Genomic DNA, 27,130 nt, shown 5'->3' on the forward strand with positions numbered 1-27,130 from the left:
AAAAAGGTGTGTATCTGAAGGATGCAAATGTAATTATGCTGTTAACCTGAGAAGTTGGCAATCAAGCTTCATCCTCTGTCCACTATGGAAGACAGTGAAAAGACTGTTACACTATGCCACCATGGTAAACAAACACATTCTAGGATGACAGTACACCTACCAGGGAATCTACCCCATACAGTGCCTTTGGAAAGTATTCAGAACCCTTGATGTTTTCCACATTTTGTTACATTACAACCTTTTTCTAAAATGGATAAAACATGTAAAAAATTTTTTTAGCCCCACAATAACTCATGTCTAATTTTTGCAAACGTATTAAAAACAAAAAAAGAAATACCATGTACATAAGTATTCAGACCCTTCGTTATGATAATTGAAATTGAACTCAGGTGCATCCTGTTTCCATTGATCATCCTTGAGATGTTTCTACAACTTGATTGAAGTCCACCTGTGGTAAATTCAATTGATTGGACATGATTTGGAAAGGCACATACCTGTCTATATAAGGTCCCACAGTTGACAGTGCATGTCAGAGCAAAAACCAAGCCATGAGGTCAAAGGAATTGTCCGTAGGATTGTGTCAAGGCACAGATCTTGGGAAGGGTACCAAAAAATATCTGCCTCATTGAAGGTCCCCAAGAACACAGTGGCCTCCATCATTCTTAAATGGAAGAAGTTTGGAACCACCAATACACCACCAATACACCAATATTCCTAGAGCTGGCCGCCCGGCCAAACTGAGCAATCAGGGGATAAGGGCCTCGGTCAGGGAAGTGACCAAGAATCCGATGGTCACTCTGACAGAGATCTAGAGTTCCTCTGTGGAGATGGGAGAACCTTCCAGAAGGACAACCATCTCTTTTATCTCTCAATAAAAGGCACATGACAGCCCGCTTGGAGATTGCCAAAAGGCACCTAAAGACTCTCAAACCATGAGAAACAAGATTACGTGATCTGAGAAAACCAAGATTAAACTCTTTGGCCTGAATTCCAAGCGTCATGTCTAGAGGGAACCTAGCATCATCCCTACAGTGAAGCATGGTGGTGGCAGCATCATGCTGTGGGAATGTTTTTCAGCAGCAGGGACTGAAAGACTAGTCAGGATCGAGGCAAAGATCAACAGAGCAGAGAGACAAGAAGCTCCCACGCTGAGGTCTGTTCAACGCTGGTCCGACCAATCTGATTCCACGCTCTAAGACTGCTTCCATCACGCGGACTGGGATATGTTTCGTATTGCATCAAACAACAACATTGACGAATACGCTGATTCGGTGAGCGAGTTCATTAGAACGTGCGTTGAAGATGTCGTTCCCATAGCAACAATTAAAACATTCCCAAACCAGAAACCGTGGATTGACAGTCAATCACGGATTACAAAAAGAAAACCAGCCCAGTCACGGACCAGGATGCCTTGCTCCCAGGCAGACGAAATAACTTTTTTGCCCGCTTTGAGGACAACACAGTGCCACTGACACGGCCCGCAACCAAAACATGCGGACTCTCCTTCACTGCAGCCGAGGTGAGTAAAACATTTAAACGTGTTAACCATCGCAAGGCTGCAGGGCCAGACGGCATCCCCAGCCGCGCCCTCAGAGCATGCGCAGACCAGCTGGCTGGTGTGTTTACGGACATATTCAATCAATCCCTATCCCAGTCTGCTGTTCCCACATGCTTCAAGAGGGCCACCATTGTTCCTGTTCCCAAGAAAGCTAAGGTAACTGAGCTAAACGACTACCGCCCCGTAGCACTCACTTCCGTCATCATGAAGTGCTTTGAGAGACTAGTCAAGGACCATATCACCTCCACCCTACCTGACACCCTAGACCCACTCCAATTTGCTTACCGCCCAAATAGGTCCACAGACGATGCAATCTCAACCACATTGCACACTGCCCTAACCCATCTGGACAAGAGGAATACCTATGTGAGAATGCTGTTCATCGACTACAGCTCAGCATTTAACACCATAGTACCCTCCAAACTCATCATCAAGCTCGAGACCCTGGGTCTCGACCCCGCCCTGTGCAACTGGGTACTGGACTTCCTGACGGGCCGCCCCCAGGTGGTGAGGGTAGGTAACAACATCTCCATCCCACTGATCCTCAACACTGGGGCCCCACAAGGGTGCGTTCTGAGCCCTCTCCTGTACTCCCTGTTCACCCACAACTGCGTGGCCACGCACACCTCCAACTCAATCATCAAGTCCTGAAAAACAGCTTCTATCTCAAGGCCATCAGACAGCCACCACTAACATTGAGTGGCTGCTGCCAACACACTGACTCAACTCCAGCCACTTTAATAATGGGAATTGATGTAAAATATATCACTAGCCACTTTAAACAATGCTACTTAATATAATGTTTACATACCCTACATTATTTATCTCATATGTATATGTATATACTGTACTCTATATCATCTACTGCATCTTTATATAATACATGTATCACTAGCCACTTTGTTTACATACTCATCTCATATGTATGTACTGTACTCTATCATCTACTGCATCTTGCCTATGCCGCTCTGTACCATCACTCATTCATATATCTTTATGTACATATTCTTTATCCCTTTACACTTGTGTGTATAAGGTAGTAGTTTTGGAATTGTTAGCTAGATTACTCGTTGGTTATTACTGCATTGTCGGAACTAGAAGCACAAGCAGATAAGATAATCTGCAGAGAAGAATGGGAGAAAATCCCCAAATACAGGTGTGCCAAGCTTGTAGCATCATACCCAAGAAGACCCGAGGCTGTAATTGCTGCCAAAGGTGCTTCAACAAAATACTAAATAAAGTGTTGGAATACTTATGTAAATGTGATTTTTTTTTAAATGCATATTTAATAAATTAGCAAACATTTCTAAAAAACAGTTTTTGCTTTGATGAGATTTAAAAAAATATTTAATCCATTTTAGAATAAGGCTGTAACCTAACAAAATGTGGAAAAAGTCAAGGGGTCTGAATATTTCCGAAGGCACTGTATGAATACCAAGAGAACGAAAGAGAAAGGGGGAAAGAGAAAGGACGAGAGAGACTAGGGGGAAGAAAAATTATGAGACTAGAGGAATATGGATGGAGAAACTGATGCCAGTTCTCAGCTGAAGTACTTACCAGTGTAAGCACTCTCTTGTTAAAGTTGAATGCAAATTGTGTAAAAAGGTGCATAAAAGCACTAAATATGTTGCGTTTTGGTGCGTCTACTACAGGGGTCGTGGTCTCACCATCCCCGTTCTAGAAATAATTTTAGTGATGTAAGTGGACTCACCTGGGCAGTGGGCAGCGTCCACTCAGCCTCTCATCGTCCACGTAGCGCCTCAACACGTCTTGGGACCTCTTGAGGAGCACGGAGAGGGCCATGCGGGAGATGTAGCCCTCCTGTGGCGTGGACACCTTGTTACTGAAAGAGAACTGGAGCAGCGTCTCAAAACACACTTTGGAGAACTCCTCCCGCATCCGCACGTCTACCTCTGCCTCTGTGGAGGGAAATATGGTTGTATTTGCAAAGATTGTGATATGTGGTTGTCATACCTATTTGAATGCCCTTTTTGTAAGTCACTGTGATATAAGAGCATCTACTAAATAACTAGAATGAGAAACGTACAAAACATAGTTTCAGAGGTGATGCTAGAAAATAGTTTTTTCTATGTTTTTGATCAAATCAAATTTTATTTGTCACATGCTCCAAATACAACAGGTGTAGACCTTACCGTGAAATGCTGACTTACAAGCCCTTAACGAACATTATATACTATAGATTCATTAATAAAAGGAAAATCCAAAATGTTGAAATTATACATTGTGACCAACAGAAGTGTATGGACTATGTTAACATATCGTTAGGGGAAAAGCAAAAGGGACTGGAATAAGAGTTGGTGTTATTTCCTTACCTGTGAATGAGGAGGACTGTGAGTGAATGGATCCTTTATTAAGCATGGCCATAATCTGGCCAACAAAGTCTTTGGGAATGAAGATGGCAAACGGCAAGATCTCTGTGCTGATCAACTGCACCACCTTCAGAGAGAGGACACACACAGACCTCAGAGATTGGCAGGTATGAAGGCAGTAATACAATTCAAAGATTGGTTTAAATGTGGTAAGTCGGTCAGGTTTTTACCTCAACGTCAATGGCTTCATTCTTCTGGAACTCCTGGATGGACACATTGTCTGGAGGTGTGCTGTAAAACAGAAACAGAAACGCAATGAGCTTCAGCTTTATGGCTAATAAGACCCAGTCCTCCATCCATTGTCAATACTGAATCAACGCCTGTTTCCCAGAATCTGAGGAACATTCAGGTGCGGCAAAAAAAATTAAACATAAATAAATTACATTTTAAGGTGCAATATGTAGAAATCGCTCCACGTATTTTTTACGAACTGTCTGAGAAAGGGTGTACCTACCTTTTGGTGAAAAGGAAGTCTTTGAAGGCATTGGCCAGCTCTGGCCACATTGTGTCAAACTTTCGAGAGGAGGCATGCTGACGGGCCACGGGCAGCCCGGTGGACAGCACCTTGAGCAGGGATGACACAGCTAGCTTCCACGTGCTCTCTGACGGACACCCATACTTTAGGCCCAGGGGCATCCGCAGGGTCTGTGGAGGAAGGAGAAAAATAGTGGGGTTGGAACACAATGGGAGTCTTCAATGTATGGACCAGCCTGGGTGACAGGTCTGCTAGTGGATTAGCTAACACCTAGGCTCGACTTCCAGGCTATTTCCTCAGGATCTATGGGGGAAAGGAGAGAGGGTAACGGGGAAATTAAGATCACAAAGGTTCATATTTAGATGTAGTGTGATTGAGATAATGTGTAGCATATTCTCTGTAATGAGAGGGGAAGTGGCGTTGGAAACACAATGGGAGTCTTCAACGTATGGACTTGCCTGGTGCTCGATCTGCTAGAGCAGAAAAACTATTCCTGATGGTCTTGTGTGTGTGACTCACTAATGACGCAGAGACCTGCAGGTATAACATCAATCACAGACACATCTAAACAATGATGGTCTTGAGCCATCGATGTCTATGCATTTTAGTCTCAAAACCAGAAAGAATAAGCAACGGAACAGAAACGGCTCCCTCTTTCCATACACAGCTGGCCTCCCAAAGGTTAGGATTTTATGGCTATGACCTCCGTTCTCAGGAGAGGGAGAGGAGGGTTGGTTTGAACCCATCCATAGAAAAACTCTAATGAAGTCGTAGCAGAGTAGTAGTTCTGGGAGTTGCTTTAAGAAGATAATGGGAGTCAGATCGTCCCACACACACCAGACCAGGGCTTGTTGGGAAACAACCTGGTATGTCATTGACCCACAGGAAACAATAGAGGAACACCTGACAGCTTTGTAAAGAGATGTTGTTTCCCACGACAAAGAGCAGCTTGTTTATGACAGAAACACTAGTCACTGGAGTATGATAGACTAATGGGAGATATGAAAGATTTTTAGAATCTTTAAATTAAGGAGTTGTAGTTTCACAACCAGAACTAGGAGTTCAAGTTTCCGAGAAACTCCTTTTACATGAACACGTATAAACAAAATAACATGTCTTGGTGATGTTGGAGACAGCACCTTGATGATGTTCTGTAGGACTTTCTCGTTGATGACAGCTTTGTGACAGGCTGTTTTGTGGTAGAGGTCCACCACCACCTCCAGGGACCTCTCAGCGAAGGGCACGTAGTTTAAGGCAACCCATTCTGCCTGTACAGAGACACACAGAGAGACAGAGAGAGAGAGAGAGAGAGAGGGGGGGGGGGGGGGGGTTAACTAAAGCTGAAAACATCCCTACATTCAAACACTAAGAGGAGCAAAGAACCATATAACTTGTTGTAGAACTACTGTACATGTGCAAATATGGACAGCATGACACAAACAGTCAGTAAGATAAGTGATAGGAGGATGGGACTTGATAGGTAGGTAGTAGATTCAGAGAGAGCGGCATATCCACTGGTTAGTCAGCCTCTTCAGGATTCCGTGATCATTTTCTTTTAGCAAAATCAACAATTCCCAGCATATGATTCGAGGCCTTGAAGATTTGACCAATCGTCGCACTATTTCCGCATAAAACAGTCAAACCATCGCAATATTATCACATAGAACTGATCCATGACGACAGAACACAAAGAGGGCTCGCAATTTCAACAATTCAACTGACATTTACCACATAATATGGTTCAATCAACTCACATGTCAACAAACTTTTTGACAGAATTGTTGCGACGAATCGGACAAAAACATCATTGCATATCGCCATGCAAAATGTCCAAATTGCAGCAGCAAAATCAAGAATTTGGGCCTGCAAATTTCACAAAGAATCCAAGCGAAATCCTGGAGGGACTGGTTAGTGACGGACAGAACAGATAGAGGTAGGTAGGTAACATGGAGTGAGATGATGTAGACAACGTCTTACCATGCATGTGGTGGGTGAAATGCCTCATCTACTGTAGTAGTGATGGGACCATTGAGCAGTAACACAGCTGAGTACAGTACTAAAGGAGGCTGAAGGGGGAGGTGGAACTCACCGGTGTAAACAGCTGGATCTAAAGGTTGATCCAGTGAGTAGATGGATAGTACGACAAAAACAGAACAACGAGAAGAAGGTTGGAGTTAACTTGTTTGCTGGTGCCTGGTGTTATTATACCAACTTGTCGCCACTGACCAATTGACTGACAGTGGCGATCATGTTTCTTAACGGTTTGATTGAACAACAAAACTGACTGACAGTATGAATGACTGACAGATCAAGTGACAGACAGACTTGGAGCTTTTACTGGTGAGAGTAGCGATAGCATTAATTAGCATAGCTGATTCAGCCACCACCATGAAATCAAAACCACTCATCAATACAACATACTGCATCAGCAGCTGCTACACCAGATGATTTCATCAAAGACCAGACTGTTTGACAGGCTTTTTTTATGTAAGTGTGAGAATACAAACAAGTGAGGATAACACTGAGATGAGATCCTAGCTTTGTTTTAAAGATTCCCTTCTGTTACAAACTCAGTGTGAACAAAGCAGGTATCATCCAATAGCCTACTTAAAGAAAAAGGGTTGTACGAGTTAAGTGAATCTCACTTGTCCTTCAAAAGGGAAGAATTATGAACTTGTCTGATACCTGCCGAAAGCCGGAAAAAGGTCACCTGGGGCTAGCGTGCTGCCAGCCTGGGGGGCTAGCGTGCTGCCAGCCTGAGGGGCTTGCGTGCTGCCAGCCTGGGGGGCTTGCGTGCTGCCAGCCTGGGGGGCTAGCGTGCTGCCAGCCTGGGGGGCTAGCGTGCTCCCAGCCTGAGGGGCTAGCGTGCTGCCAGCCTGAGGGGCTAGCGTGCTGCCAGCCTGAGGGGCTAGCGTGCTGCCAGCCTGAGGGGCTAGCGTGCTGCCAGCCTGAGGGGCTAGCGTGCTGCCAGCCTGAGGGGCTAGCGTGCTGCCAGCCTGAGGGGCTGGTGGGAATGAGAGAGAGAAAGAAGAGAGATAGTTTATGGCTGCTGATGCGGTTTAAAAGACCTAGCTGTGTCTTTTGATTAGAACAATGGGGGCGTGGCAAATGAGGACCAGCCAAAGGAAAGGGGAGGGGCTTAATTAATGTCACGAGATGACCATTTTCAGAAAGCCTGGAAAGAAACGGATGACTGGGATAGAAAATGTTTCAACATTCCATCAATGGAAAATATCTGTGGTATCGAGGAGGGAGAGAGAGACAGACTTGCACACAAAGCGTCAGAAAGACAACGGCAGAGAGAGGGAGATTGTGATTCTTTACCTGGTTGTATTTAGCGTTGGCCACATGTTTGGTTTCCATCTTGCCGTACTGGGGGGGTTTGCAGGAGAACTCGACGAAGAGGAGCAGCTGTTCAAAGATGGCTGGGTACATGACCTGCAGGTTCTCTGGGCCCACACAGATGGCCTGCAGACAAAGAGACAGTAACCTCACTCACTACTGACCTCACTAGAACCAGGGAACCTCACTCACTACTGACCTCACTAGAACCAGGGAACCTCACTCACTACTGACCTCACTAGAACCAGGGAACCTCACTCACTACTGACCTCACTAGAACCAGGGATCTCACTCACTACTGACCTCACTAGAACCAGGGATCTCACTCACACTCTGTCCATTAGTAGGTCAGGAGAAAAGGAACAATGACCCTTTAAATCAATGTGCTAGTTTCCAGAGGACAACAAAGGAATAGCAACCGTGTCCATCTAATAAAAAGGGAACTTTGAGAGCATTTAAGTGTGTGTGTGGATTGGTTTTAAAAATGTTACAATGTTTGTGCTGCGGCCCACCCACCTTCTGCAGCACATCGAGCGCGGTGAGCACAGCCTCCTGCAGGCTGGTGAGGACAGCCTCTGTGTAAGAGGGCAGGATGAAGGGCGAGGCGTCACTGCTGATGGGTATGGACACGGCCCCGTGGAGGATCACCCCCAGTTTCCTCAGGTCCTCCATGCTGAAGCCAGTCTTTATGTGCTGGTAGAGGGCAGGGAAGATCTGGACTAACGCTGTCAGGAAGGGCTGGCTGGGGACGAAGGAGGGTCTGTCTGTCCCCGTCCCGCCACTAGGGGGCCTCGTGCTGTCTGTGCCCGTCCGGTACCAGGTGTTCCACGCCGACCACCACAGCGCCGCATCCTCCAGTGCCGATTCCTCCCCTGGGGGAGGGGCCTGGAGTTCGGCGCAGTTGTAGCTCGTCAGCCTCTCCAGCATCGAGTCGGAGCGCAGCAGGGGTCTGCCGGGGCCCGGGGCGCTGAGGGGGTCGATGAGGACGGGGGCACCCATGGCAGCCAGAGCGTCGTTGGGCATGGCGGAGTCCTTGACGGGTGTGGCGATCTGGAGGATCTCCTGGAAGGACTTGAGCGCGGCCAGGGAGACCTCACTGTTCTTACTGAGGGCAGCAGACTGGATGTGGTCCAACAGAACCTCCCACGCCTTGAAGTAGTCACCTGTGGAGTGGACACAGAACCAGGTAAGAAGAGGAAAGTATTGGGGCCTATTCATTAAATTTGTATTTTGCACATGCGTGGGGACAGGGCAATGAGGAGGAGGAGCACTGTCCATAAATCACTAGTCTTCCTCCTCCTGTCATTGAGTATAGACATAAGAGATGAATGAAAAAAGCTTGAAATAAAAACACATGACCACACACAGACAGGGACACACACACCTAGCTGCTGCAGCAGGTATCTCCTGGTGTTGAAGATACGAGCCACCCCTGCCAGCGTCAGCACCCAGGTCTCCGCCCACTGTTTCTCAGCTGTGTCCCGTGAGTGGTGGATGAGGATGTTCCCGCCCCCCGACTCAATCTTTTCCTTATCGGCCGTAGTGGAAGACTTCCTCACACAGTCCAGCAGGTGGAACAGAACCTGGTTTTATGGACCGCCAGAGGGCAGATGACCAATAAGGTTGTTAAAATCATACTGGGAGGTTTCAAGTATTAGCAGCAGGACTTAATCACGTATGATCAGGTTCAAATTGACAGATCCCAAACGTACAATCCTATTTGACCGCATGTTTCCTTGACGACGGCCAGTGACTGAACGATGGAATAGCTTCCAGTATGCCATAGGAGTCTACAGCCATGCATCATTCATGTGATTACTGTTAGTGACTAGACGGTACCTTCCAGACCACGATGTGCCAGGTGGGCTGCTGCAGCAGGGTGCCGTGGGCAGCGATGGTGGAGAACATGGTCTGACCGGCGCTCTTCCTGACGGCGGGCCGGGGGTCCACACACAGCTGGCCCAGCTTGGCGTACAGACACAGCCACAGGCAGTCGAAGGGAGGGGCCGGGTGGAAGGGCCTGTTCAAGGGCTCACCCTTTTCCTGAGCCTGCTTCTGCAGCGCGGCCTCCTCCCTCTCTAGTTCCTGGGTGATGGCCTCGCCCCTCTGGAAGAAGTAGTCGGAGATGTTCCACTGTGGGGGAAAACAGGGGGAGGGAGAGAGGTTGACTGAAATCACTAGCAGGCAGTCACTTTCAAAAATCATTGTTGAAATAATAGAAAAGTAATACCTTGGGGGAACGCAACAGCAATTATAACAGTATCAACAAACTCAATACTATATAGGATATAAAACAATATATGCCACATACTGCAGTCGTACCAGGAGACCTATGGAGGTGAGGCTCATGTTGAGTTAGGGTTAGTGTTAGTCATGGTGTGTTCAGTCTCACCAGGAGTCCTATGGAGGTGAGGCTGATGTTGAGTTAGGGTTAGTCATGGTGTGTTCAGTCTCACCAGGAGTCCTATGGAGGTGAGGCTGATGTTGAGTTAGGGTTAGTGTTAGTCATGGTGTGTTCAGTCTCACCAGGAGTCCTATGGAGGTGAGGCTGATGTTGGGTTAGGGTTAGCATTAGTCATTGTGTGTTCAGTCTCACCAGGAGTCCTATGGAGGTGAGGCTGATGTTGAGCTCCTGGTTCTGGAGGCCGAAGCTGCCAGCTACATCCACTACGATCTGGAGGCCCGCGCAAGGCATGGTGGGGAGGAAGTCAGTCACCACCAACTGCAGGCACTGGAAGGCTGTTCGGATCAATGACTCTCTGGGGTACAGGAGGAAATACAGCAGGTGAGATCAATTAAAGGTGCACTACGCAGAAATCACTCTAAAATAAATAAAATTGTTTGCCTCATTTCATTTTATGTGACAAAACAAGCAATGCATAGTGCAGAGAATCATTGTACCATCTAAACCACTGTGAAATATCTTCTTAAGAACACAAATTCTTATTTTCAGCTGTTTGAAGACGTACAAAACAAAACTTAAGAACTGGAAACATAGCAATAGCACATATAGAACTGATCTACAGCTTCTTAGACTTGCTTTCAATGAAAAATCTAGAACTCACATTTGGTCGGGTCACCCAAAAAGTAACATTACCTCTAAGTGTTACTACTGCTAAAATAGTAAAGAAGCACATCATCTCTGCACCGCTTCAACGTTATCCCTCTTCCCATCTATACTTTCATCCCTCCCTTGCTCTCTCACCCCTGGTCGTTGCGGATGGCGCCTATTACGCCCAGCACTAAGGGCCAGCCGGGCCCCAGACTGTCCCCTTGGCTCTGGAGGATCTGCAGCACGCTCTCCAGCTGCTTCTGACGGATGTCTGCATGGAGCACGTTGGACAGCTCCTTCAGCGGGTTCAACAACAGGAGCTGCAGCCTCTGACGGAGGGACAGAAGGCAACCAGTGAAGAACAAACACCATTGTAAATATAATCCATATTTACGTTTATTTAAATGTCTCCATTCCTTTGAAACTCTGTAATGTTTACTGTTTATTTCACACCTGTTTATTATCTATTTCACTTGCGTTGGCAATGTAAACATGTTTCCCATGCCAATAAATTAAAATGGAATTGACAGAGCGAGACAGAGAGAGATGGGGACAGAGAGGAAGAAAGAGGGCAGGGAGTGGCCTTAAGATCTAAACATGCCAACTATGTGTGGGTGGGTTGGCATGGTGAAGCGGACTAATAGCTAGTCATCTAGCTATTATCACCTTCCATTGCATTGTAACAGTCTTCCAACTTCTAGACAGGAAATGTTCCAGCATCCCCTGTGTTTGGGTTACTGGGTGAAGATGAGAGATGGGGTAGTAGTAGTACCTGGTTCTGTGCCAGAGGGGGGTTGTGTTTGTAGGCCAGGCCAGCTTTGATTAGGGAGGTCACAGCCTCAGCCCCCCACTCTCTCATTCTGGCATTGGGGTGCTGGCAGACCTGCAGCAGGGAACAGAGGGTAGGCACACACACACACACAAGCATGGAGAGGGAGATCAGACATCACACAAGCATGGAGAGGGACATCAGACATCACACAAGCATGGAGAGGGACATCAGACATCACACAAGCATGGAGAGGGACATCAGACATCACACAAGCATGGAGAGGGACATCAGACATCACACAAGCATGGAGAGGGACATCAGACAGAGAGGGACATCAGACAGAGAGGGACATCAGACAGAGAGGGACATCAGACAGAGAGGGACATCAGACAGAGAGGGACATCAGACAGAGAGGGACATCAGACAGAGAGGGACATCAGACAGAGAGGGACATCAGACAGAGAGGGACATCAGACAGAGAGGGACATCAGACAGAGAGGGACATCAGACAGAGAGGGACATCAGACAGAGAGGGACATCAGACAGAGAGGGACATCAGACAGAGAGGGACATCAGACAGAGAGGGACATCAGACAGAGAGGGACATCAGACAGAGAGGGACATCACATGGTACACGAGCAAGGAGAGGGAGATCACACGGTACACGCGCATGGAGAGGGAGATCACACGAGCATGGAGAGGGAGATCACACGGTACACGCGCATGGAGAGGGAGATCACACGAGCATGGAGAGGGAGATCACACGGTACACGAGCATGGAGTGGGAGATCACACGGTACACGAGCATGGAGAGGGAGATCACACGGTACACGAGCATGGAGTGGGAGATCACACGGTACACGAGCATGGAGTGGGAGATCACACGGTACACGAGCATGGAGTGGGAGATCACACGAGCATGGAGAGGGAGATCACACGGTACACGAGCATGGAGAGGGAGAAAGAGGAAGGGGGGGTAGAGAGAGAGCGAAAGGGATCTGGGTCAGGGCTGTTCAAACAGTATGTCCACCCGGTGGTTAAAACACTATGCCTGTGATGAATGAAATAATGTCCTTCCATTTGACAGACAGATAATCATGAACGCTGTGGTGAGATCAGCTGGCTTTCAACGAGTTGCATTGTTGCTCATTACACTATTCCCCTGGACAGCTACACCAACAGTGATTAAGACGCCATATTAGCACCATCCTTTACACCCCACAAGCGTCTGTTATCTACACGTTGCCCAACATGAAACAAGTATGTGACTTGTCTAGAAAGGCTGGCATATCATTACAGCTGATGTATATATTCAGATGTCTGTATAGCAGTGGTCACCAACTGGTCCATCTCCAAGGCATTCCTAATCAATCACCAAACATTTCTGTACAAAACCCAATGATAAAGCCTTGAGTTCCTATTATTTATTGTTTCGCGCTGTTGACGGTAGGTGCACTTGATTCAGTAGCCCTTGTGTCCTGGGGAAGGCAACGTGTTCCCATTTTGAACGATTTCACGAGCCTGAAGGTAGAACTCAGTCTACCCAGCAGGCCCAGAGAGCAAATCTAGTGCACCTATAGGCCTACTGCTGGCCAATCAGATAGCTCATATCACTGTGTCTGCACAGTTTTCTGGAGCCATAGACCGTAACACACAGCAAAGTTGATAATGTGAGGTTTCAAAACCATGACGAGAGATACTGAATGAATACAGCAAAGAGCTGTTTTTATGAGTAAGTTCCTGTTTAAGTTGTTATTCAGCCCTGTCAACACTTTGTTCAACACTTTTATAGGCCATAAAATGCATGTTTCGATAAACTTTTATTGCTATTATTTGCGGCTTGTGTCTTTTTTAATATCGAGGAATATTCATGCAGTGATGCCATCAGCTGGAAGATGGTGAGTCAGGTGACAGGCAGCCTCACAGCTGCTCCCTCCCTCACCTCAGACTGACCATCAGAAGCAGGTCATCAGTCCAGTTCAAAAAATTTAATAAAAAGCTAATTGTTATGCTCACTCAGCTGTGCCTCAAGAAATACAACAAATTATCTATTACAGTGTGATCATATACCTACAATTTTTAAATATAATTTCTAAATAGTCTGAGAAGAACAACAATGGCAGGACAATTCAAGCATAGCCAATATGCAATGATAATGTATTGGGCTTATAGCCTACTGCACAAACCTCATTGCTACAGAACTGTTTACAATTGGTTAATGTTGGATAGGATTATGTTTGAAAAAAGTGTGAAAAAGGGAAGTATAATTGAAGCAATAGATCTCGGTCTGCTTTTTGACCCAGAACGTGATCTGTCCTCAGAAAAGGTTGGTGACAACTACTGTATAGTATGCATACAAACAAAAACAAAGTTCCAAAAATGCAACTCAAGCGAGGAAATTTAGATCAAACATAACAGCGAAGCAAACATAAATGTGTTGCAAGCTGCACATTGCATACTCTCAGCTCCAACACATTGCATACTCTCAGCTCCAACACATTGCATACTCTCAGCTCCAACACATTGCATACTCTCAGCTCCAAGACATTGCATACTCTCAGCTCCAAGACATTGCATACTCTCAGCTCCAAGACATTGCATACTCTCAGCTCCAACACATTGCATACTCTCAGCTCCAACACATTGCATACTCTCAGCTCCAACACATTGCATACTCTCAGCTCCAACACATTGCATACTCTCAGCTCCAACACATTGCATACTCTCAGCTCCAACACATTGCATACTCTCAGCTCCAACACATTGCATACTCTCAGCTCCAACACATTGCATACTCTCAGCTCCAACACATTGCATACTCTCAGCTCCAACACATTGATTACCAGGCAGAGGCACAGGGAATGAGAGCGAAAGCAAATGATTGGGAGGAGAAGTTTCCGAGCTTACCTTCTGCAAAACAGACATGGGTTGCAAAAGAGAGGGAGATAGAGAAAAGAGAACGGTTCGTTTCAGACAGACCACACACACACAACAGGTGTATTACTTTTACTACACAGAGGACAGATGCCACTCAAGGAATTAGAAACGGGGGAGTTACTACCATTACCACGAAATGAAAGGGCTCGAGAAGTATCTATTGAAGTTTTCCCAAAATACCACTTCAATTGACCTGGGTTCAAATACTTTCAATGTTAGCTTGAGCCTGCCTGGAATGTGAGATGGGTAGTTCCAGGCATTGGGATTATTCTACTGGTCCATTTAAAGCAAGCAAGCTCAATCAAGTACAGATTTGAAATGATAAAAAAATATTATTTGAACCTTGGACTTCACTACCCACCTCTTCCATTATGATGGTATATAAAGGTCTACAGGTGATCTATAATAGTGAATGGAAGACGTACCTCCAGTAGATGTCCAGTGAGGGGCCTCCACAGGATCTCTATACGGTCCATGTTGACCAGGCCGGTCTCCAGCAGCTTGGCAACAGCAAACAGAGACGGCTCCTGGACACAGGACGAGAACAGAACATATGAGTGACTGGTTCGGTGGATATAAGCATTACACATTTAGTAACACAAGGCGGCACATACAGAAGATGGGGATGTCATACGTTGTTGCTCTGGCTACATGCACGTATAGTAGTTACCTTGTTATTTCCATAGGCCATCTCCACAGCCTCCAGAGAGAGGGAGCACAGTGCGTTGATTAGGTGATGCAGTGACACGTCGTCTAAGTACTGGGAGCTCTCAAAGAGCCTAGACAGGATGTTTGAGATGACTGGCAGGTCCGTCATCACAGCCGTGGTCAGCACCTGTAACCAACAGACATCAGAGGAGTCAAGTTTGTCTGTTAGGATCCAGCAGAGCTACGTACCTTAGTGTGGTGTCTAGCTTTGAAGGCTGAATAGCCAATGAAACCCTACGGAGGCTGTTGCTAATTGATGCAGAGAATTTAACTAATTACAGTGTGACTGTGTAAGGCAAGGCGATCGATTTGTGGTCTTGTATTACCGTGCTTGGCCCCTCTACTGCACGACCAGGCTTCAGAGCACCTCCAACCCCAGGCTTCAGACCTAGGATCCACACCAGGTGCTGGGAGAGGAGAGGGAAGGTGGGAGATAGACAGAACAGGAAGAGTGGAGTGGGTGGTGAGAAAAGTCAGAGTGATTCACTCAGACTACTTCCACTATATAAATCAGAACAACAACAAAAAATGTTTTTATGAATGTAAATATTTAGGCTTGTCAATATCAACAATAAAAAAATCCCAGCTTGGTTATAATACAGTGTAAAACTGTACCAGTGTGTGTGTGTGTGGCAGAGGAGGCTGGTGGGGGGAGCTATAGGAGGAGGACAGGCTCATTGTATTGGCTGGAATTGAATAAATGGAACGGTATCAAACACATCAAACAGGGAAACCAAGTTTGACTGTTCCATCTACTCCATTCTAGCCATTACAATGAGCCTGTCCTCCTACAGCTTCGCCCACCAGCCTCCTCTGGTGTGTGGTGGATACAGTATGGTGGAAGTGTACCTGCAGCGTGGCCAGCACCAGCTGCCAGGAGGTTCCCAGCACCACCCCATGGCAGTGGGCCAGGTTCAACAAGGTCCGCATACACTGGATATTCTTAGCTGTCAGCTGATAGATGGAGAGATGGAGTTATGCAACACTACAGTTTGTATGTGTGAACGTCTAACATTTGCTCATACGGTGCCCTCTAGTTGTGGTGTTGTAGTAAATGTTGTGTAGAGGTACACTACATGACAAAAGGTATTTGGACACCTGCTTATCGAACATCTCAGTCCAAAATTGTGGGCATTAAAATGGAGTTGGTCCCTCCTTTGCTGCTATAACAGCCTCCACTTCTGGGAAGGCTATCCAATAGATGTTGGAGCATTGCAGCAGGGACTTGCTTCCATTCAGCCACAAGAGCATTAATGAGGTCGGGCACTGATGTTCGGAGTTTAGGCCTGGCTCGCAGTCAGCGTTCCAATTTATCCCAAAGGTGTTCAATAGGGTTGAGGTCAGGGCTCTGTACAGGCCAGTCAAGTTCTTCCACACCGATCAACAAACCATTTCTGTACAGACCTCGCTTTATGCATGGGGACATTGTCATGCTAAAACAGGAAAGGGCCCCAAAAAGTTGCCACAAAGTTGGAAGCACAGAATCGTCTAGAATGTCATTGTATGCTGTAACGTTAAGATTTCCCTTCACTTGAACTAAGGCCTAGTCCGAACCATGATAAACAGCCCCAGACCATTAATCCTCCTCCACCAAACTTTACAGATGGTACTATGCATTGGGGCATGTAGAGTTCTCCTGGCATCCTCCAAACCCAGATTCATCTATCAGACTGCCAGATGGTGAAGCGTGACTCATCACTCCAGAGAACGCATTTCCACTGTTCCAGAGTCCAATGGCAGCAAGCTTTACACCACTCCAGCCGACGCTTGGCATTGTGCATGGTGATCTTAGCATTGTGTGAGGCTATTCGGCCATGGAAACGCATTTCATGACGTTCCCGGCAAACAGTTCGTGTCCCGGCCGTTGCTTCCAGAGGCAGTTTCAAACTCAGTAGTGAGTTCGAACTGAGGACAGACGATTTTCACGCGCTTCAGCACTTGGCCGTCCCGTTTTGTGAGCTTGTGTGGCCTACCACTTCGCGGCTGAGCCGTTGTTTCTCCTAGACGTTTCCACTTCACAATAACAGTACTTACAGTTGACCGGGGCAGCTCTAGCAGGGCAGAAATTTGACGAACTGACTTGTTGGAAAGATGGTATCCTATGACGGTGCCACGTTGAAAGTCACTGAGCTCTTCAGTAATGCTACAGTAATTCTACTGCCAATGTTTGTCTATGGAGATTGTATGACTGTGTGCTCAATTTGATACACCTGTCAGCGATGTGAGTGACTGAAATAGCCGAATCCACTAATTTGAAGGTGTCCACAAACACTAAATATACAAAAGTATCTTACCACCACAGTGGTCTTTAGATGTGGTGTTGTAGTAATGTTGTGTAGAGGTAATCTTACCACCACAGTGGTCTTTAGATGTGGTGTTGTAGTAATGTTGTGTAGAGGTAATCTTACCACCACAGTGGCCTTTAGATGTGGTGTTGTAGTAATGTTGTGTAGAGGTCATCTTACCACCACAGTGGCCTTAGATGTGGTGTTGTAGTAATGTTGTGTAGAGGTAATCTTACCACCACAGTGGTCTTTAGATGTGGTGTTGTAGTAATGTTGTGTAGAGGTAATCTTACCACCACAGTGGCCTTTAGATGTGGTGTTGTAGTAATGTTGTGTAGAGGTAATCTTACCACCACAGTGGCCTTTAGATGTGGTGTTGTAGTAATGTTGTGTAGAGGTAATCTTACCACCACAGTGGCCTTTAGATGTGGTGTTGTAGTAATGCTGTGTAGAGGTAATCTTACCACCACAGTGGTCTTTAGATGTGGTGTTGTAGTAATGTTGTGTAGAGGTAATCTTACCACCACAGTGGCCTTTAGATGTGGTGTTGTAGTAATGCTGTGTAGAGGTAATTCTTACCACCACAGTGGCCTTAGATGTGGTGTTGTAGTAATGTTGTGTAGAGGTAATCTTACCACCACAGTGGCCTTTAGATGTGGTGTTGTAGTAATGCTGTGTAGAGGTAATCTTACCACCACAGTGGCCTTTAGATGTGGTGTTGTAGTAATGTTGAGTAGAGGTAATCTTACCACTACAGTGCCTTGGGGCTGTACAGAGAGAGGCTGTCCCACAGCCACCACCTGCTGATGAGACTCACTGGAGGAACTGATGATCTGAACACTCTGGCCCTGGATGGAGTAGGCTGAGGAGGACAGGAGAAAACACATTTTATTTGAGTCCACAACTAAAGTAATGATCACAAGGACCAAATCTTTTGTAGGTCCAAAAATATATTTAGACTCCTTGGTCCACGATGACTTTGTTATTTTCTCTTCTTCATGATGTATCTCACAGACAGGCAAACACCCCTGATAATAAAACACAAGCCAGTCATTTCCATGTATATACTTCACTGAGTGACTGTGACAAGCCAGCTACATGCTACAGAGACTTGATTTATTAACTCCCTAGCAAACATCGATCCTGCTGAAGCCATTTTGCATGCTCGATCTATCACAGAAAATATGCAAATAGCGTGTGTGTGTGAGACTGTGACCTCCCCGACACATTAATCTTTGTGTTACTAATTAGAAGGAACAAGAAAACAGTTGAGGCACAGCCAGGATTAATGACATATAAGTGGGGCATCACAGTGGTTAGTATGGAGATCACACACAGCCAGGGCTCTAGAGCTTCACACTCTCACAAACGTATACAGAGAGACTTGGGGTGAAAAGCACATTAAGTGTACAAATAAACAACTAACTACCACCGGCTTGTCAAGTTCCTCAGAGGCACGTGTGGATAATTACCACAGAGCTGATGCAGCAAAGCCATGAGGGAAGACTGCTATGAACGCACACAAACATACGCGCTCACACATGCATGCACCCACCACCCCCACACACGCAGGGTACTGACGTACACGCGCCAGTGTTTCCCCTAGACATTTTTGGCGGGTGCGTGGTAGTGGCCTTGGCCAATGGCGCGGTTTTAGAGGCTGTCTTCTTAGCTGCAGAGACAAAACGTTGCTGTTTTAAAGCTAATTTCCTGCACTTCTACACATTTTGCCACGGAGCGGAGAGAATATTTTCAGTTTTAAAGCAAATTCCCTTAACTTCTGCACATTTGGCCATGGCTTATGCCTTGTTCTTATGCTATCGGGCTTAAACATTACAACAAAATCATTGGGGGTCCCATGTCATCACATTTTTTAAATTTGAGATTCTCCCTGACTGTCTAGTTTTCATGTTGGTGATTATTAGTTCTCACAGATGATATTATTTAAAAGTATATAGCACCATAATATTTTCTTTATACTTGATATCTTGTTTTAGTGGTTTAAGTTTACACTGAAAACGTTTTACCTTCCCAAATGTTTAGTAAAAATGTTTTTTTGCAGTGTCGGTTTAGCATCCACGACTGACCCTTGTTAAGGTTGGCTGTATTACTGCTGAGGACAGTCAGGGCGTAGTGTGGGGGCAGCGAGGCCTTGCAGATGGCTGTGATGAAGGCGTCGCGGGGCGTCACGAGGCCCAGGCGACCACACAGCGCCGCCACGTTCAGCTCTGCCTTCAGGATGCTCTCTGTCGCAGTCTCATCTGTACTGGAGGGGGACGAGACAGAGGGGGTTATGGGTTTGGAACAAACCTAACTGCCGCAACGTCTTCACTTTTTGCCGCATCATAAAACCGTTTCATCTGCAGACCCCTTACACAGCAACTTATGGTCTAGGGACCTTAGTTGCTGGGCGCAGTAGTTTCAACTACTTTTGTTGCTCCTGAACTTAACACTGACCTTGAGTTTCCCCTGTCAAACTATCAAGTTACTTTGAGGGGATACTAAATATCTTTATTTTGAGGGGATACTAAATACATTTACTTTGAGGGGATACTAAATACCGAAAGGTTGCAAGTTCGAATCCCCGAACCGACAAGGTACAAATCTGTCGTTCTGCCCCTGAACAGGCAGCTAACTCACTGTTCCTAGGCCGTCATTGAAAATAAGAATTTGTTCTTAACTGACTTGCCTAGTTAAATTAAGGTTAAAAAAATATATATAATACATTTGAGAGGATACTAAATACATTTGAGAGGATACTAAATACATTTGAGGGGATACTAAATAACTTTATTTAGAGGGGATACTAAATACATTTGAGGGGATACTAAATACCTTTATTTTGAGGGGATACTAAATACCTTTATTTTGAGGGGATACTAAATACCTTTATTTTGAGGGGATACTAAATACCTTTGTTTTGAGGGGATACTAAATACATTTGAGGGGATACTAAATACATTTGAGGGGATACTAAATACATTTGAGGGGATACTAAATACATTTGAGGGGATACTAAATACCTTTATTTTGAGGGGATACTAAATACCTTTATTTTGAGGGGATACTAAATACCTTTATTTTGAGGGGATACTAAATACCTTTGTTTTGAGGGGATACTAAATACCTTTATTTTGAGGGGATACTAAATACCTTTGTTTTGAGGGGATACTAAATACCTTTATTTTGAGGGGATACTAAATACCTTTGTTTTGAGGGGATACTAAATACCTTTATTTTGAGGGGATACTAAATACCTTTGTTTTGAGGGGATACTAAATACCTTTATTTTGAGGGGATACTAAATACCTTTATTTTGAGGGGATACTAAATACCTTTATTTTGAGGGGATACTAAATACCTTTATTTTGAGGGGATACTAAATACCTTTATTTTGAGGGGATACTAAATACCTTTATTTTGAGGGGATACTAAATACATTTGTTTTGAGGGGATACTAAATACATTTGAGGGGATACTAAATACCTTTATTTTGAGGGGATACTAAATACCTTTATTTTGAGGGGATACTAAATACATTTGTTTTGAGGGGATACTAAATACCTTTATTTTGAGGGGATACTAAATACATTTGTTTTGAGGGGATACTAAATACATTTGAGGGGATACTAAATACCTTTATTTTGAGGGGATACTAAATACATTTGTTTTGAGGGGATACTAAATACCTTTATTTTGAGGGGATACTAAATACATTTGTTTTGAGGGGATACTAAATACATTTGTTTTGAGGGGATACTAAATACCTTTATTTTGAGGGGATACTAAATACCTTTATTTTGAGGGGATACTAAATACATTTGTTTTGAGGGGATACTAAATACATTTGTTTTGAGGGGATACTAAATACCTTTATTTTGAGGGGATACTAAATACATTTGTTTTGAGGGGATACTAAATACATTTGAGGGGATACTAAATACCTTTATTTTGAGGGGATACTAAATACCTTTATTTTGAGGGGATACTAAATACCTTTGTTTTGAGGGGATACTAAATACGTTTGAGGGGATACTAAATACCTTTGTTTTGAGGGGATACTAAATACATTTGAGGGGATACTAAATACCTTTATTTTGAGGGGATACTAAATACCTTTGTTTTGAGGGGATACTAAATACATTTGAGGGGATACTAAATACATTTGAGGGGATACTAAATACATTTGAGGGGATACTAAATACATTTACTTTGAGGTGATCTATAAGAAGGGTTGTTTACCTGGCGTCCAGCAGGAGAGAGAGCGCAGCCAGTAGACCACACCAACACGCACTGACCATCTCCTCCCATACCAGATGGGCCCCTGACAGAGAAACACTAGTTACCAACAGAGTGGAAAAGCAATATACATTTGTACAGATATCTATATTTAAAAATGCTACATAAGCTTTTGCATAGGGATGACAGAGTGCATCACCGTGGTAAGCCTACATTGATAAACTCCCTCAGGAAGTGTAGGTACTGGATTGGCCACTAGAGGTCAGAAAAGTGCTTCAAAGGTCAAGATTTGCACACCTACAGAATGCCAAGCTAAGATTCAGCACTTTCCTAACCCCTGACCCTCATCCCCCTCCCCTCTATTCACCAGGCTCAAGCTGGGTGTTCTGGTCTGGGTTGGCCTCCCTGCGTACAGCCTCCTCCTCCTCCTTGGCCAACGCTCTCTCTATCATGGAAGTGATGCCTCGGACCAGGTCCAGCAGGGCGCTGAAGGCCACAGACATAGCATAACCCTCTGGGATAGACGGGGGCTCCACCTTGTCCAACATCTCCAGACTGGCGAGAGAAGAGAGAGTAATGATGTGAATCAGTGTGTGTTAGTGTGTGTGCAGTTGCTGAGAACCACTTCTCTACCCTGTTGAGGCGCATGAATGTGCGTATATTACATCAAAAGGAGCTGCGTGCAATCACTCTTGTTAAGCTCCTACAAACAAACTATTTTTAACTGGACTGCTGCTTATATTAAACACCTGCAGGATCAGCTGTCCCTGACCATTTGTTCCTGTATTAAACACCTGCAGGATCAGCTGTCCCTGACCATTTGTTCCTGTATTAAACACCTGCAGGATCAGCTGTCCCTGACCATTTGTTCCTGTATTAAACACCTGCAGGATCAGCTGTCCCTGACCATTTGTTCCTGTATTAAACACCTGCAGGATCAGCTGTCCCTGACCATTTGTTCCTGTATTAAACACCTGCCGGATCAGCTGTCCCTGACCATTTGTTCCTGTATTAAACACCTGCAGGATCAGCTGTCCCTGACCATTTGTTCCTGTATTAAACACCCGCAGGATCAGCTGTCCCTGACCATTTGTTCCTGTATTAAACACCTGCAGGATCAGCTGTCCCTGACCATTTGTTCCTGTATTAAACACCTGCCGGATCAGCTGTCCCTGACCATTTGTTCCTGTATTAAACACCTGCAGGATCAGCTGTCCCTGACCATTTGTTCCTGTATTAAACACCTGCAGGATCAGCTGTCCCTGACCATTTGTTCCTGTATTAAACACCCGCAGGATCAGCTGTCCCTGACCATTTGTTCCTGTATTAAACACCCGCAGGATCAGCTGTCCCTGACCATTTGTTCCTGTATTAAACACCTGCAGGATCAGCTGTCCCTGACCATTTGTTCCTGTATTAAACACCCGCAGGATCAGCTGTCCCTGACCATTTGTTCCTGTATTAAACACCCGCAGGATCAGCTGTCCCTGACCATTTGTTCCTGTATTAAACACCCGCAGGATCAGCTGTCCCTGACCATTTGTTCCTGTATTAAACACCTGCAGGATCAGCTGTCCCTGACCATTTGTTCCTGTATTAAACACCTGCCGGATCAGCTGTCCCTGACCATTTGTTCCTGTATTAAACACCTGCAGGATCAGCTGTCCCTGACCATTTGTTCCTGTATTAAACACCTGCAGGATCAGCTGTCCCTGACCATTTGTTCCTGTATTAAACACCCGCAGGATCAGCTGTCCCTGACCATTTGTTCCTGTATTAAACACCCGCAGGATCAGCTGTCCCTGACCATTTGTTCCTGTATTAAACACCTGCAGGATCAGCTGTCCCTGACCATTTGTTCCTGTATTAAACACCCGCAGGATCAGCTGTCCCTGACCATTTGTTCCTGTATTAAACACCTACAGGATCAGCTGTCCCTGACCATTTGTTCCTGTATTAAACACCTGCAGGATCAGCTGTCCCTGACCATTTGTTCCTGTATTAAACACCTGCAGGATCAGCTGTCCCTGACCATTTGTTCCTGTATTAAACACCTGCAGGATCAGCTGTCCCTGACCATTTGTTCCTGTATTAAACACCTGCAGGATCAGCTGTCCCTGACCATTTGTTCCTGTATTAAACACCTGCAGGATCAGCTGTCCCTGACCATTTGTCCATTACAGAAACACAATGTTGAGGTAGATGTTGACTGACAACTCTAATAACTCTTTCTCCTGCATCAACAAACCAGCGTCTATAACATAAAAACAGCAGCATTGTTTCATCTCCTCATAATTACAGCCAACAGATGCTACTCCCTCCCTCGCATTTTCAGCTATACGATAGTTAAAAATAGCGAATGTGCCCACTCTGGTCTTGGCACATGCTCTCTAGCCAACAACGTGCAGATACAGTGCCTCTAGGTTCAGATACAGTGCCTCTAGGTTCAGATACAGTGCCTCTAGGTTCAGATACAGTGCCTCTAGGTTCAGATACAGTGCCTCTAGGTTCAGATACAGTGCCTCTAGGTTCAGATACAGTGCCTCTAGGTTCAGATACAGTGCCTCTAGGTTCAGATACAGTGCCTCTAGGTTCAGATACAGTGCCTCTAGGTTCAGATACAGTGCCTCTAGGTTCAGATACAGTGCCTCTAGGTTCAGATACAGTGCCTCTAGGTTCAGATACAGTGCCTCTAGGTTCAGATACAGTGCCTCTAGGTTCAGATACAGTGCCTCTAGGTTCAGATACAGTGCCTCTAGGTTCAGATTATGATATAAATAATTGTTTCCATCACTATTTCCAATATAATTAATTTTACTGACAAATAAGATCCCACCATGTCGAGCGAATAAATGATCTGTTGGCATTTATGAAATTGTACCGAAACTTCCTTTTTCCATCACAACTGTCTTGTTTTTCTTTTATATGGACTTTACTTGGATAAAAACTGTGGATGGAAACATGGTTACTGTGTGTAATAATTGGATTGATAATTTCTATCTAGACAGCAATAGCTAGATATCTAGTGTATGTGTGTGTGTATATTACTACTGACTAGGTAGCCTTGGCGCTGCCCTGAACACTGACGGTCATGAGGGGGATCCAGGTACCGCGGTACTCAAAGGCAGCCTGTGTGGTTAGACTCCCACCCTGACCTCCTGCGCCTAGACCCCCCTGGGCAGCCCCCTGGGCAGCCCCCTGGGCCCCTGACCCACCTAGGAAGGGGGACAGAGAGATTAGGGAGAGAGACAGATAGGGAGAGAGAGGAGGAAAAAGAGTGGGCTGTTAGTGTTGGGTTGGAACAAAAGCCTGCACCCTGCAGACCACACTCTCCTGCACCCTCCTGAGTTGACCACTCCTATCCTAGACTCCTTCCTTTACCTCACCATAAGTTCCACTACATTATATGTCAAAAGCTATAACACGAAAGGTCAACACTACTGACCGGTGGAAGTGTTGGTAGCAGCAGGATTTCCTGTGTTGAGGACAATAAAGAGGGATTGGATGAAGGAGCCCAGAGCATTGACGATGTCCCTGAACACCTTGGTGGAGTGCTGCTTCATGTCATAGGACAAGCAGAAAGACCTGGGTGAACAGGGGGAGAGGAGAGGGGGAGATGAAGGGACTTAGAAAAGTGGATGGGAGGTTGGGTAGAACATAGAATCTAATAATAATTATTATTATTATTTAGTGGGTGATTGTATTTGTCCTTTTACACACATGCACAAGCATGTATTATATGCATGTGTGAACTGAAAATGTTTTCCTGCAAATCCCAACTCCCCCTGAGACACCCTTGGAGAGTGGGGTTCATGGCCAGGGTCAGCCATTATCAACGGCGATATGTTGAAGTTATGTGGTAAGTTTAGTGATGAAGGTGTGTGTGTAGGGTAAAGTCAGTGTGCACTCCTCCTATTCACCGTAGCAGGTGTGGCTGCACACACAGCCTGTGGACTGACTCCACAGCCACAGCTCTAAGCCACTGAGGCTTCTCTCCATCCAGGAACTTCACCAGCAGAGACAGGAAGATCTCACACTCTGTCACCTACAGCAACACAGACAAACACACACCTCAGCTCCCCAAGCTAACTATCCACACATTTCTGGCTCTACAATAAGACAACAGGATTTGTGGAAAATTGGAATTTCAACTTACTTCATAATTTCAAATGGACTTGACCCTAACTATGGTTCCTGCTTTGGCGCTCACCACTAGACTGTAGTTGTGTTTGATGATGTAAGTACAGAGAACACAGTACTTGGTAGTAGATAGCTGTAACTGACTCTCACCAGTAGGCTGTAGAAGTGTTTGATGAGCACAGATACCACTCTGAGCAGCCTCATGCAGATGGGGAAGTAGGGTTTTTCTACAGGGGCTGGGGAGGCGGCGCTGCTGTTGCCTTGACGGAACTTGATGTTGGGGGAGAACAGCTTGATGACCAGCGGACACACGCGCTCTTTCAGCAGGAAGCTGAACTCCTGGTGCTACACAGGGGTCAGAGGTTAGAGGGCAATGGTTAGAGGGCAATCCCCCACAGAGTTGGGGATCACAGTCCAAATACAAGACACCTACAGTGAGATGAGATGTTGTATTGTATTCTATTTCAATGCAGATAATACTTGATTGCGTTGTATTGCATTTGACCATACTTTACTGCATCATATTGTATTAAGTTGTATTGCATTGTAAAGTATAATACTGTACTGTACTGTGTATTCACCTGCAGGAAGACCCTAGGGAAGTCATTGAGGACCGACTCCAGGAGCTCCAGACCAAACGTCCGTGTCATCTCTGTCATCCCTACCAGCCAGTAGGGGGCATCAGCATTTACTAGCTGACATAGGTCCTGGAGGGACACACACGGAAATGGGGATGTAGACATAGGACAGCTGGAGACACCTACTAGCATTGCCTCTGTGATACAGTCTGGAAGTATGGGCTGCACATATCTTATGACAGCATGGCTATTTCATTCCACAAAATTGTTCCCTACCTTACCCTTTCCTACCCCTCCCTTCCCCCGTTCCCTCCCTCCCCCTTCTCCTCGTTCCCCCCCTTCCCCTACCCTCGTTCTCCCCTTCCCCTAACCCTTCACTCCGTTCCCCTCCCCCCTCCCTTCCCCAACCCTCATTCCCTCACCCCTTCCCTCCCCCTCGTTGTCACCGTTCCCTCTGTCCCCCCCCTTCCTCGCGCTCCCCCTCGTTCCCGCCCTTCCCCTTCCCTATCCTCGTTTCCCTCTTCCCCTACCCTCACCCCTCCACCTCTAGCCCTACCCCCGTTCCCCCACTTCCCTCACCTCATCCCCCCCCCCCCCCCCTTCCCTTCCCTTGACCTCGTTCCCTCCCTTGCCCTGGCCCTCGTTCCCTCCCCT

At 45.8% G+C, this 27,130-nt stretch overlaps 1 protein-coding gene across 8 annotated transcripts in view; it reads right to left on the reverse strand.

Moving 5' to 3' along the window:
- Window positions 1-27,130, reverse strand: part of LOC109897815 (protein MON2 homolog) — a 63,424-nt gene that overhangs the window by 15,459 nt on the left and 20,835 nt on the right. The window contains exons 7-34 of one of the 8 annotated variants that reach the window (XM_031833210.1): window positions 26,480-26,605; window positions 26,049-26,243; window positions 25,679-25,803; window positions 25,204-25,343; window positions 24,814-24,973; window positions 22,126-22,313; window positions 21,762-21,843; window positions 19,607-19,785; window positions 18,269-18,381; window positions 16,084-16,188; window positions 15,561-15,641; window positions 15,197-15,361; window positions 14,952-15,053; window positions 14,497-14,499; window positions 11,590-11,700; window positions 10,971-11,146; window positions 10,362-10,524; window positions 9,605-9,898; window positions 9,150-9,348; window positions 8,282-8,928; window positions 7,748-7,891; window positions 6,513-6,530; window positions 5,563-5,691; window positions 4,403-4,593; window positions 4,119-4,179; window positions 3,892-4,015; window positions 3,270-3,477; window positions 47-82 (exon numbers count right to left, since the gene is read on the reverse strand). In XM_031833210.1, coding sequence (XP_031689070.1) covers window positions 47-82; window positions 3,270-3,477; window positions 3,892-4,015; window positions 4,119-4,179; window positions 4,403-4,593; window positions 5,563-5,691; window positions 6,513-6,530; window positions 7,748-7,891; window positions 8,282-8,928; window positions 9,150-9,348; window positions 9,605-9,898; window positions 10,362-10,524; window positions 10,971-11,146; window positions 11,590-11,700; window positions 14,497-14,499; window positions 14,952-15,053; window positions 15,197-15,361; window positions 15,561-15,641; window positions 16,084-16,188; window positions 18,269-18,381; window positions 19,607-19,785; window positions 21,762-21,843; window positions 22,126-22,313; window positions 24,814-24,973; window positions 25,204-25,343; window positions 25,679-25,803; window positions 26,049-26,243; window positions 26,480-26,605 — 4,265 coding nt within the window. Of the gene's footprint in view, window positions 1-46; window positions 83-3,269; window positions 3,478-3,891; window positions 4,016-4,118; window positions 4,180-4,402; window positions 4,594-5,562; window positions 5,692-6,400; window positions 6,531-7,747; window positions 7,892-8,281; window positions 8,929-9,149; window positions 9,349-9,604; window positions 9,899-10,361; window positions 10,525-10,970; window positions 11,147-11,589; window positions 11,701-14,496; window positions 14,500-14,951; window positions 15,054-15,196; window positions 15,362-15,560; window positions 15,642-16,083; window positions 16,189-18,268; window positions 18,382-19,606; window positions 19,786-21,761; window positions 21,844-22,125; window positions 22,314-24,813; window positions 24,974-25,203; window positions 25,344-25,678; window positions 25,804-26,048; window positions 26,244-26,479; window positions 26,606-27,130 lie in introns of those variants that run through there. The other 7 variants (XM_031833211.1, XM_031833212.1, XM_020492408.2 and 4 more) reach the window with 7 other exon arrangements.

This window comes from Oncorhynchus kisutch, linkage group LG10 (assembly GCF_002021735.2).
Source record: "Oncorhynchus kisutch isolate 150728-3 linkage group LG10, Okis_V2, whole genome shotgun sequence".
Lineage (NCBI taxonomy): Eukaryota > Metazoa > Chordata > Actinopteri > Salmoniformes > Salmonidae > Oncorhynchus > Oncorhynchus kisutch.